This window comes from Festucalex cinctus, chromosome 18, assembly GCF_051991245.1.
Source record: "Festucalex cinctus isolate MCC-2025b chromosome 18, RoL_Fcin_1.0, whole genome shotgun sequence".
In the NCBI taxonomy this organism is placed as follows: domain Eukaryota; kingdom Metazoa; phylum Chordata; class Actinopteri; order Syngnathiformes; family Syngnathidae; genus Festucalex; species Festucalex cinctus.
Genome location: NC_135428.1, coordinates 4,647,043 through 4,659,695, shown reverse-complemented (window position 1 = coordinate 4,659,695; position 12,653 = coordinate 4,647,043). Strand labels below are relative to the sequence as shown.

The window sequence follows — 12,653 nt, the reverse complement described above, 5'->3', positions numbered from 1 at the left end:
ATTTTATTTTGATTAAATATTTCATAATGATTATTTTAACAATGTCATACTTTTTAAAAAATAATGACATTTAATTTATTTTTTATTTTTATTTGTTTTATTTTTTTATTTATTTTTTTATTTGTTACATATTAAAGGATAGCATAACACTTTTCATAGCAATACTAATACCTCGTTTTAAAATTTAATGGCCATATTACATAATTGTCTAAAATGACCTTTTTTTATTTATTGAATTTTGACACTTTTGGGCTTCCATAGACCAAAACTTTACGAGCTGTACATTGTGCAGAACAAGCATCAAGACAAAACAAATATACACTCGCCTCCAAAAGTCTTTTGTTGTTGATGTAAGATTGGATAGCGTTTAGTTGTTTGTTTTGGGAGATTACGCCCTTCACTGTCATCTAAGTCTTGGTTTTACGTCACGACTTCGACTTAGCCCATCTCAAATCTTCTGTTTTTTTTCTCCTGATAACACTTTTTGTTGTTTTGGGTCATTATCTTGCAGTACAACGGAGGCTCTCCCACTCAATTTGGTTGCATCTTGCCGTAGATTACCGAGCTCATTTTGCTGCTGCCATCGTGTCTTGCATCAATAAAGATTAATGACCTCCTGAGTCTCATAGATAAACTCGTGTGTTTGGTGATAATGAACGGATGCTTTCTTTCGGGAAGCTTCAGCCTTTCCATCACTATTCCAGCCTGGCCTTCCTATTCTTGCTAATGAGAGGTTTGCATCTTCTGGAGAACCTTTGTATTTTTGTTCATGACAGCTGGTGCAAACAGTAGATTGTAGTAACTTTTGGGAGGTTGTTGCTGACATCTTTAGTACTTTTTTTTTTTTTTTTTTACAGCCCTCACAATGCTTCTGAGATCACCACTGGTGATTTTCTTTAACTACCTTTGCACAGCTGGTACTTAACTCATTCAAACCCAAAGACGTATAAATATGCTTTTTTAATACTTTGACCTGCACTCCCAAAAACGTATTTATACGTTTCTTTTAATTCTTATTTTATTGTATTTTTTATTTTTTTTATGCAAGAGCATACAGAAGGCTTTGATGCAGCTTCTGACCTGAAGAGGTCGCTTAAAGCAATAGTAGTCATTACAAAAAATGGCCATGCAGGTGGCAGCAGAGTATAAGAGATCAGCCGGGGCCATGTTGCAACAAGTTCTTTTTCCTCGTGCGACACTGGGGCGGCGTGGCTCAGTGGTAGAGCGGTCTTCTCACAGCTCAGAGGTTGTAGGTTCGATCCCCATGCCATTGTGGCCACGTCAACGTATCCTTGAGCAAGATACTGAACCCCCCAGTTGCTCCTGATGCTGCGTCATTCATAAGCTAGTTCTAGTTATAATTATGTTTACATCTCTAACTTCAGTTATACTAGTCAGCAAATCTAGTCAACGATTTATAGTAGTTGGACAAATGTAGACAACAAATCTTGTGCTGGGCCCGTCACATTCTTTGTTTTCTCATATTTAAAACGGATGCTGCAATTTTCTAAATTCTTTATCAGATTAAGATGTAAATACTTGGAAACAATATTGAGCCGTTATCTCATATTCATTTTTAGGTCAAACCAACATACAGTATTTTCAGTGCTAATACTTTTGGAGGGCAGTGTAATACACAAACTTCATTTTTCTCACCCAGTCAGTTTAGACGTTCTCAGTATTTGTTATGGGTTGTCATTTAGTGCTCTAAGAAGGAGGCAATATGGTGGTAAAATACATTTTAGTTTTCGAATATGAAGCAAAGATAAAGTCTTGTTTTTGTTTTCTGTTTCTTTCCAGATGCTTTGTCTTAATGGCACAAGTCTGCGCTGTCCGTGACTATGCTGAGAATGTAGTTGTCATGATAGATAAACAAGAACCGTGTCACAATGGTAGACATTACACACTCGCACTTAATGCCCCACAAGAATAAACTACTGGAAAGCAAAATGCTCAGACGACTGTTTTTCCCACTGTTTAGAAAAGAAAAAAAACAGTAGGGGGGGATGGGGATGCAAAGGGAAAAACACTGTCCTCAGTCATCAGAAGCAGAGTTCCAGCCAACGGAACCACATGATGACTTCATTTCCCGCAGGCGCTTTTCTTTTTTAGGTCTGATATGGTGAGCTGTAGCCGAGTCAGCGTGTACTCATTTACTTTAGAGGTTACACAGCTTCAGTGGCACGTAATTCCCTCTGGGTCGCTAAACAATCTGTTTAACCAACGGGCTAATTAGCTCACCTCAAGCCAGCTGACGGTGTAATATGGCGGGATGGAAGTCTCGTGTTTTCTTTGATAAACCAAAAAGCAGCGTGGGATTCGTCAGAGTTGATTACGAGCATTTGGCTGTTGCGCAACGGGGATGTCAGCTTGAAGCTAGTTTCACAAGAGAAGAGGGAAGAAGACATTGACGCTCGTGACGCGATTAATGGCCGCCCCTTACTTGGAAAGCCTGTACAGGGGAAATTCCAGTCGCAACACAGTCGACACTTCGACATCAAAATTTAGCAGTAATAAATTAATAAGAATGCATATATTTGTGGAGACTGGGGTTAAATTGTATTTCATAATTTAAAAAAAAATGTGCAGAATTTACATAGCTCTTCATATGAAACGAAAAATGCACTGTCCCCATCTTACAAATGCAATTATGCCACCTAGTGGCAGAAAAATGACAACACAAATCAATATCACTCGTTTATTTTACAGTTAACTCATTTTTATGATTCTGAAATGACTCTATCAATGACGAATAGATGCAGCCATATTTATATTTAACATTTCCCCCTTTTATGCTAACACGAGCATAAAACTTGGAAAAGTAATTTGTTGTACATTTTCGAACAGATATAAAATTTGCGATTAATCGTGAGTTAACTATTGAAGTCATGCGATTAATTACGATTAAAAAAATTTAATCGCCTGACACCCGCAAATACATTTGAACGTACTAGCAAATGCATTCAAACATACTCGCAAGTACAGTACATTCAAACGTACTCGCAAATACGTTCGAACGTACTCGCAAATACGTCTGAACGTACTTGTAGGCTAAATGCTACAAACATAGCATAGTTTAATTGGACCTGAATTATTATTTGTCCATTAATTAATTGAAATGTAAAATATAATCACAGATAATGAAATTACTTGTGTAACTATTATTTATTAACTATTTATTTATTTCATGAAATCACCATTCACTTTTGGTGATAAAGTGAAACAATCTCAAACGTATGTCTACTATACAGCTATACATTCCAATAGCCTAAAATACACCAAATTAATGACTCAACCCACACTTGCATACAAATACTTGAGGTTATCAAATATGTCAACACGTCATCTCCAATCATAAAGAAGGTCAGACTATCGCAAGGCTCAGTCAAACACGTCCACTTCACACAAAGAGTTCCCAAACAACACTTGACATTAAGTGGCACAATCAGCCTCGGGATGCTTAATCACGCCCCAAAAAAAAAAAAAAAAAAAAATCTGACATTTGCGGATGCGCTGTTGTTACGTTATGTGCCAGACAACAACCAATTTACAAATACATAACAGAATCTTTGGCTGAACTAAATGCATAAGAGTTGAAAAATATTGAATTTGATATAAATGACGGCAGAGGACTGCTTGCCTGCTAGTTTATTGAGCAAAGAACATTCGTACTGCCATAGAATTTCAGTTATAGTGTACTATATTACTGTAGCCATTAGTTTTTGCTGCTGAGTAAGCTATCTATGCGTGACAAAAAAAAAAAAAAAAAAAAGACTCTGCGGTCCTTTTAAGGGGTAGCGGAGTCAATGTCCTGGAAAAGACATTGGTTATCTAGAGGGCACTGGTGTGACTTTTGTCTTTCTTGTCCAAATGGACTTGAGTTAGAACGCTTTAGGCCTCCTCACTTTTTTTTTTTTTTTATTGTAGTCACTGTTCTCCAGTTTGGCGGAGGAGCGTGAAAACAATGGAAGTCGGAAGGGAAAACAACAATTTAAAGTCATTGTGGTGTCTTACTGCTGATAGCATTGTCACAACTACCATTCCGAAACTCTATTTCTCATCTCTCCCCCCCCCCCCCCCCCCCCCAAGTGGATTTCAGTTGCCACAGTACAATTTTATGATGGTAAACAAACCCCATAGTGTGGCTGTCAATAGCTGTGTCAACATAACATAACATGACCTCATCCCAGTGGGATAGTAATTAATTCAACAATAAAGAAAAAGATGTCACAGTAAGCAGAGGACAACAATAAAGGACTTCCAGCATTGTTAATTGCATCACGCAATTCTCTATTGACCAATAAAGTAGCTGTATTGTGTTAAGCGCCACGCTTTACCTTACTGTGAGATTAATGCCGGGATATGGCGATGAAAATGCAAACGTGGACAGAACTGCTTGGTAGAAACGGGACTTCAATTTTATACATGACGAGCAAAACAGTGGCATACTGGAGCTCAGCGGCTGCATTGTGGCTAGTTCTCAGATGACATTTTTTTTTTTAGTGTATGCCAGAAGTGTCCAAACTACGGCCCGGGGGCCATTTGCGGCCTGACAATAAATTTTTTGGTGGCCCGCGGCAAATACTAAAAATAATTTTTCAATGCCTTGTGACTGTTAGTAGTTTTCAATAAGTAACTGCACATTATATCAACAATTTATAATTGCTTCATTGATTTTTACCATGTTTAACTCATTCACTGCCATTGACGGAAAATGACGTCAAATGATGCATTTTTTTTTTTTTTTTTTTTGCTGGTCTGGCAATGAATGTGTTAATAAATAACTTTTTTTTTTTTTTTATATAAAAGTGGCCCTTGCAGCTTTCTATTTTTCTGTATGTGGCCCTCAGAGGAAAAAGTTTGGACACCCCTGCTGTACGCCAATATTAAGCATAAAGTCTTGACAAAACATTCACTGATGAGAAGTGCATAAAGAGATCCGCCATGAAGCAATCGGCAACGGAAACAGGGGACATTAGTTATGCTAATTAAAAAGATGGAGTGAAGGGAGGAGGAAGGAAGGACAGTCAAATGAAGCTGAAAAAGTGGAGCAAAAATTAAAGCTGTGGCCTGAAAGTAGACATAAAAATAGGGAGCACTGAAACGTCAACGTACCGTAGACTTTCTTTACAAACGTGGGGGAGGAAAGGTGGGAATTTAATAACCACCTTGTTTTATGGTACTTGAGTTTCTCTCTTTTGGATGCCATCTGTTATGATTACCACACGACACACTATACTGACAAATTTAATATATGTAGTTAACATCATGTAGTTGCATATGAATCAACTGTAATCAGACACAACAGTAGCAATGTATTACGGACTGTTCCACACCTGCCATGTTGTAAATATTTCATATTTAATACATGGTCATCAAGAAAGTTGAAAATATTCATATGACATTGCATAATTCTTACAACAGTACAGTGGAACTATGGTAGATCACAATCCAATTCTGGGTGGCTGTTTGAGCTCCAATTAAATTCTATGCATCCCATCCAAGGCCAACTTGTCTCCATTGTAGCATGTATTAACTGTTCGGGATGTAACGATAAGGGCAATATTGTAATATCGTGATATTAGAAACTGTCACAATATAGTCGTCGTCATGTTCACAATTTTTAAAGGGAACACATCTGTTAAAAAAGTCAGGTTGATTTCCATTTGTGCAGTTCTAGCACCTTCTGGTGGCTAGTTTATTAGTGCAATTTAATTTTCATTAGGGATGTTTTGGCCTTCTATGTTTAAAATCTGTGCTAATTGTCAGGTGAAGGGGCCCTCCAGGTTTTGCAAGCAGGTTTTGCAGCATTTTGACTTAGCAGTCAGGCCCAAAACTGCCAAAATTCAAAACAAATAAATTACTAAATAAATAAGTGACTAAGTAAATAAATAAATAAATAAATAAATAAATAAATAAATAAATAAATAAATGACTAAATAAAAAAAATAAATGACTAAATATATAAATAAATGACTAAAAGTGAAAATAAAAACGGATTTATTTTCATTTTTATTTTTTCATATTTTCGAATTATATATTTTTTTATATTCATTTTTATTTTCACTTTTAGTCATAAATATATAATTCGAAAATGATGTAAAAAAATATAAATGGAAATAAATCCGTTTTTATTTTTATTTTAAGTCATTTATATATTTATTCATTTATTTATTTTGAATTTTGGCAGTTTTGTTTTTTGGGGATTTTTTTTTCCCACTCACTCATTCACATATGTAAGCCTCTGTGAGTGAGTGAGTGAGTGAGTGAGTGAGTGAGTGAGTGAGTGAGTGAGTGGAAAAAAAAAAAAATCCGTGCATGCTCTCAAATTGCCGCGGGAGTTACGTCACGCAGCCGACAAATTCGCCCGGCCCCGTTTGCGACACGCCACCCCCCGCTCTGCGATTGGCTGGAGGGGTGTAAACAAAATGGGGTTTAGGACAAAATCACCACCAGACATTAAGAGAAGCCCAGATCTGTAAATTGAGAAGAAGTTTGTTTGTTTAAATCCTGTATTTAAAAAGTGCCTTTTCCTGAGTGAAAACGTCAGACCGGGCCTTTAATGTTAAGGCACAAAAAATAAAATAAAAAAAATCTTTAATTGAAATTCTCATGGGTGTGAGAGGCGTGAGGACATCTTGACTCAGTTACAGCCTCGCACACATACACACACACACACACACACTGTATCCACTCCAGAAAAGTAAAACTTGCGGTGTGATCAATCTTGCTGCCCTACTTGTTCTCCCACACTGACTGTGCAGCGCAGCGCGTTCTGCGGCTGCCAGGATTATGAAATCATCCTATGCTAAGGTTTGGTAAATAAGTGGATCCCTGTGCAAATTCACTCTGACAGTCTGAAGCTTTCTTTCAGCAGAGACAGTCTAATGGTTTCTCCGTAGGAGTACGAAGGAAGTCAGCTTTTCTATCCTGTAGCCTGTGCCATGTTTGTTTTATCGCGAGTTATTTGCCTGAAGAGGCCTAGCTGCTTTCATTGATTTGTCAGACATGACTAAAGGCATTGTTGTTTTCTCTTTTTTTTTTTTTTCCATTCATGCTCTATGCTGCAGCTGACAGCAATATCACAAGCCAGCCAACCCAGTTGAAGTGATGCAAATGTGATTCTTTTTTTTCAGCACTTTTTAAAACATTTCACAGCTGAACATTATGGATATGACCTCTTTTTTTTTTTTTCTGCAATCAAACCTTGTATGTTGCAGATTTAATTGACAGTGGTGTGAAATGTACAAAGCTAGACACTGATGACTAGAGCATGTTGGGTAATTTTTCCCTATAATTGGTAAACTTTTTTTCTTTTCTACTTTTCTTTTCAGGAACCGTTTCAGGCTAACATGGCCAGGATTAACGATATGGTTAGGCTTTTGTTTTGCTCTTGTGTGTGTCGTGTCTCGTGGTGTTGCTTCTATTTCCTCTTTATGAGTTCAAATGGAAGTATTGTGGAGTCCGCTGCGTTTTCTCCTGACAACTGTCGCTGCTTTCTCTTCTTTTCAGAGAAGAGAATCTGCAACGCTCTCCAAAAAAGCAAACAACACTTTCAACATTGTTGGAACAACCTACGCCATCAACGTAGCAAAGGACCAAGGTTTAACAACCATTTCTAAGAGCGCCGCTTCGGGGGCGTCGGCCAAACACTCCTATCTCCATAAAATGGACGATCCCTACACAGAAGCCAAGAAGTCTTACAACCGAGTCAGCAAAGTGGACAAGATCTCGCGCATCATTTTCCCCGTCCTTTTCTTCATCTTCAACTTGGGTTACTGGGCCACATATGTCAACAGAAAGCCCGCCATCATCGAGGGCAACAACCTCAACTGAGATTGGATTAAAAAAGTCCATCTTGAATGGGTTCAACAATGAAGGGTAGACAGGTTTGCTGGAAGCCATGAACATCTTAATGTGTAGCCTACGTGTGTGCGTGTGCACGCGTGTGTATGCGTACAGTGGTACCGAACTTCAGTTCCAAATGTTGCTTGGGTGATTTACTTATTTATGTTGCATTATGTACCAAGGCAAAATTTCAGTTAAGAGCGAGTTTAATTAAAGTACACCCCCACACAAGTGAAGTACAATACAGTGTTGTTTTAAACTGTATTAAAATCATGTTAATGATTTAATATACGAGTTAATTGAGTTAGTTTGGTCACGGAACAGATTGAACTTGTACGTCAAGGTACCACTATACATATATACACATAAATAAATATAGACACAGATACATATACATAATATATGTATACGTATGTACTCTATGTACTGTATGTATACCAATACATACGGGGCCGAAACCTTGTACCTCCAAAATCCTCAATTATCGGCATGTTTATTCAACCATTAACATCGCATCATCAAAGAGAGCAAGACATTTTCAACACTAAATAAATAACACCCACACATGTGGACTGACCAATGGTATAGATTTTTGAAAATATATCTTTACCAAACTGTGATTTATGAGGTTTCGGCCCGATGCCACCGATATATACATATGTGTATATATACACATATGTTTAGATATATATGTGTATACGTGTGTGCGTGTAATCACATTAAATCCAGTCAAAGAGCTGCCTTTACAAAGATAATGTTGCACCAGAAATGGTGGTTATTATTATTCCGTTTTCACTCAGGAAAATGCACTATATAAATACAGGATGTATACCCATGAACTCCTTCTCAAGCTACACCTCTGGGCTTCTGTTGATGTGTGGTGGTGATTTTTTTCCTAAACTCCCACCCCACCCCCAGCCTTTATTTTGCCATTTTGTGTTTGTTTTGTCAACAGCGGGACGTTTCTGTGGACAAACAGTTGTTTACCCCTCCAGCCAATCGCAGAGCGGGTGGCGGGGGGCGTGTCTGCGAATTTGTCGGCTGCATGACGTCACTCCCGCGGCAACTTGACAGCACGCACGGATTTCTCACAAGTGTGAGTGCATGAGTGGGGGGAAAAAAATCTAATAAATCACCACCACATATTAACAGAAGCCCAGAGGTGTAGATTGAGAACGAGTTCATGGGTATACATCCTGTATTTATATAGTGCATTTTACTGAGTGAAATAGGAAGACCCCGCCTTTAAAGTAATTGTACAATAGATTATCGTGGTGTCAGTCTACAATGCAACATACTCAAATTGTTTTAATAGCTTCTCTCTCATGTATCTTAAGGTAACTAAAATATTAGAAATGTGTGGCAGTATGATGCAGCGCTATTTTGCATCACAGCACACTACAATTCCCAACATGTTGGTGTGTGCGCCAAACCTCTCTTACAGCGACAATTAAAACTGACCCAATTATCTCCAACAAGCATGAAGGCTTCGAGTATTATTTTGATTGTCATTTGTTGATCAATTTGTTAGCACCATTATGCAAAAATGCTGGCCAGTTTTATTTTAAATCAGTGTGTCATCAAAGGGAACTAGCAAGGGAGTCCAGGGGGAAAAACTACTAGGAATTAGCATGCTAACTAATCCTGTATATGGACATACTTGTAGTTATCTTTGTAAAGGCAGAATTTTTGAGTGCGTTAAATGATACTTCTGTGAGTTTACTGTATATTGTGAGCGTGTTTGTGTTATATTTCGCTCATCCATAAAAACGGAGGGCAAATGCTCACCTATAGGCTACCTTTTGCGGGAGTATGTTATCACAATACCGCTTTTTACGCAGCTCGCCAATTCGCTGTCACTGTTAGATCTTTTGTTTCCAATTAGAGAAAGGCAACAAAAACGGTCGTAACAGCATCTGTAGGCCTGTGTAAAATGGTACAAGTTGGATATAGCGGAAAACTCAGTAAGCTAGCTTAAGTCCCTGACTGGCGTGGCGTCAAGCTAGCTTTGTTCTGTTCAATGTAAACAAGCAACGCGGCAAAACGCCAGACTCACTTCTACTGTGATGTTACGCAATCTATGCGTCAAATTTGTTTTCTTTTCTCATTTACAGTAGCTCTGGCCCTGTCTCCTGTTGTAACAAAAGTAGTCCATTGCTGTATCTTGACTGCTTGTCATTTTGTAAAATAGTGAAAATGTGTTTTCTCTGTTTCGCAAGCATGCGGTTGAAGTTGTCATTGTTGCTAACCAATGAAGACAAGAATTAATGACATGCATGCACACACTCAGATTATGCAGGGATGCAATAGAAGACACCCAAGGAGCTGTTCTATGGTTGCTTAACTGTGGTCAGGTAGCGGCGGTGGGGGGGCAGCCTATATGGTTCCATAGGAACATCATTAATAATCTTCAGTGTCTGGCCTTCAGCTCAAGCTGAATCTCATCCGAGCCAACGCGGTATCATCTGGAATTGCTTTCGCATCCCGTGGGGCGGCCTGTGCGTTTTCAAGTTCCAGCGGCTCAAGCTGACTGACTGCGTTTGGTTAAAAAAGGAGCCAAGTGCCTTTGGTGAACATACAGACGGCATAAACGGAGCAAAAAGGTATCGTCACACATTTGCAGCACGCGTGTACAAAATCATAAGAGGTGGTCGCACTTTGTGGCTGTACTCAACCCGATGATTAGGGGCACGTTGTAAAATTGCCCACTAGAGTGAAGGCGGACCGACGACTTACTGTGACAAGATGACACAAAAGTGATTATAGGACTCCACATTTTCTTTGGAGCTTTTCATACAGTCGTAACAAAATGCCATTATTACCTCTGATTGAAGCTCAGTTCCACATCTGCTTAGTTATTTTGTTTTGTTTTGTTTTTTTACACTATGTTCAATGCAGCTCCAGTAGTCTAAACGCTATATTCTGATAAATATTGTGTTTGTGGAATATGAGTTAAGCAGCAAAAGCCACCATTTTATCCACCTCGGGCGGCGGCCATTTTGACACTTGCTGTTTTCGGAAGCCGAAGCCATGATTGGTTGTTACCTGAGTAAGTGTAGTGCCATTTTCAGTCGATAGCAAATGGCAAAATGGCCGCCCCCTGAGGTGGATTACAAAATGGTGGGCTGTGCAGGTTAACGCATATTCCATGAACGCAATATTAATTAGAATGTCTTGTTGAGGCTAGTGGGGGCACATGTAACATTGTAAAGAACAATTTTTGGGTTAACTTCCTCTTTAAATAAACACAAACTGATTATTTTTATACATTCAATATAAGAAAAAAGAGGGGTTGATTTTTAGTGCCCGAGCAGCTACCGCTGCAAGGTCCCTCTTGTTTTTAATTTGTTTTTGTTTTTAAAAAAAGCACTGTTTTTATTCGTGTTATACTTTTGCCTTTTTAATACAGTACTTTGTGCACTGGTTGTACAACTTTTCTGTTTTGCGGTGTTGTTCGTCTATTATACAAATTAGGACTATTAATCATAAATCTATAGTAGTGATGGTGGGGGAACCTAGTTTGATCACAAAGTACACATTTTTTTTTTTTTAACAATTTAAACCAGTGATGGTGGTGGGGTGGGGGGGGTTATATTTTAAATCTTCAAATGACCATTATTTTCCCTTGGGAGAAAGTTTACTTTCAACACCTATTTAAGATCCACCATCATCCACCAATGTTGCACCGTGCTAATTGTTAAAACACATTTTGAAATCATCTTCAGGGGTAAATGAAAGAATAATTAGTAGTCGGTGTTATGGCCGCTCTTGAAGTGGTCTTCGTTCACACAATGGTATATGCAGTATTATGCTCAAGTAGCTGTTCGTGTCTGTGTTCTTGTGGTTCAGCCAATTTACTCGTCGGTGACCCACTCACAGCCCCAGAGACACCTTCATAAATTATGAATGCATATTTATGTGATGTTCATTTACACCGACAAGGTTATGAAAGTGCTTTTACCCTCATTTGCCAGCATGCACATTTCATGAGTCTGCTTTACCTGCAGTTCAGTAACAAATATGCCGTTTAATGAAGTTCCTTCCTCGGTAGCGTCACTCGGAGCATATTTTAATAGCGACTACAAGGTCAAAGTTGGAGGATGTTCGCCAGACTGCAGCGATCAATAGATAACTTGCAGCATTTATTTGACTATTTTTTTGGTCACGTCATGTTGTGACAGGTGGTCTCAGCGACTCTACCCCTGCAGGGATTTTAAATTATTTGACTGCATTGTTAATTATGCATTGAGGAGGACTGAAATGAACCGTTCCATCTCTCAGAGCAAGTGTCAAAAGTCTCTTGTCCTCCAAGTGGATCTCAGAAGCCTTGTGAGTAGTAACGCTTGTATTCATTTCAAAACGCACTGAGTCAAATGGAATAGTGTGAAAATCATTGTAAAACCAATTTTTTTGACATTTTATACAGTATTATTTTCGATGATAAGTGGTATATCAAGAAAATTATTCAGTTTGTTCAATTACACGAGCCGGACAGGAAATCGAGCGTCTCGCATTAAGGCAGTGCTTCTCAAATAGTGGGGCGGCCGATTCTGAGATTAATTTTGCCGCACCTTTTGTTTGTCCATTTATGGGCGGCAACAACAGTCACCCAACATTTGCCTTCTACGTCTTATTTTTATGCAGTATACATTTGCGTTTCAGCCATGAACATGTTTAGCCCCAAAATCATCGTATCGATCAACGTTGAAATGTCCAAACTGAAATGAGAGTCAATGTTTTCGATCAACTGGATTTCAACTGTACTACTTTTTCATTTTTTTTGTGTGTTTTGCCAGTTATGTTCC

At 38.5% G+C, this 12,653-nt stretch overlaps 1 protein-coding gene across 2 annotated transcripts in view; it reads left to right on the top strand.

The window, feature by feature from the left end:
* gabra3 (gamma-aminobutyric acid type A receptor subunit alpha3) overlaps positions 1-12,415 on the top strand; it is a 91,716-nt gene extending 79,301 nt beyond the window's left edge. The window contains exons 10-11 of one of the 2 annotated variants that reach the window (XM_077504991.1): positions 7,335-7,373; positions 7,513-12,414. In XM_077504991.1, coding sequence (XP_077361117.1) covers positions 7,335-7,373; positions 7,513-7,836 — 363 coding nt within the window. In that variant the 3' untranslated portion in view covers positions 7,837-12,414. Of the gene's footprint in view, positions 1-7,334; positions 7,374-7,512 lie in introns of both variants that reach the window. The other variant, XM_077504992.1, reaches the window with a different exon arrangement.
* Positions 12,416-12,653: the final 238 nt, after the last annotated feature.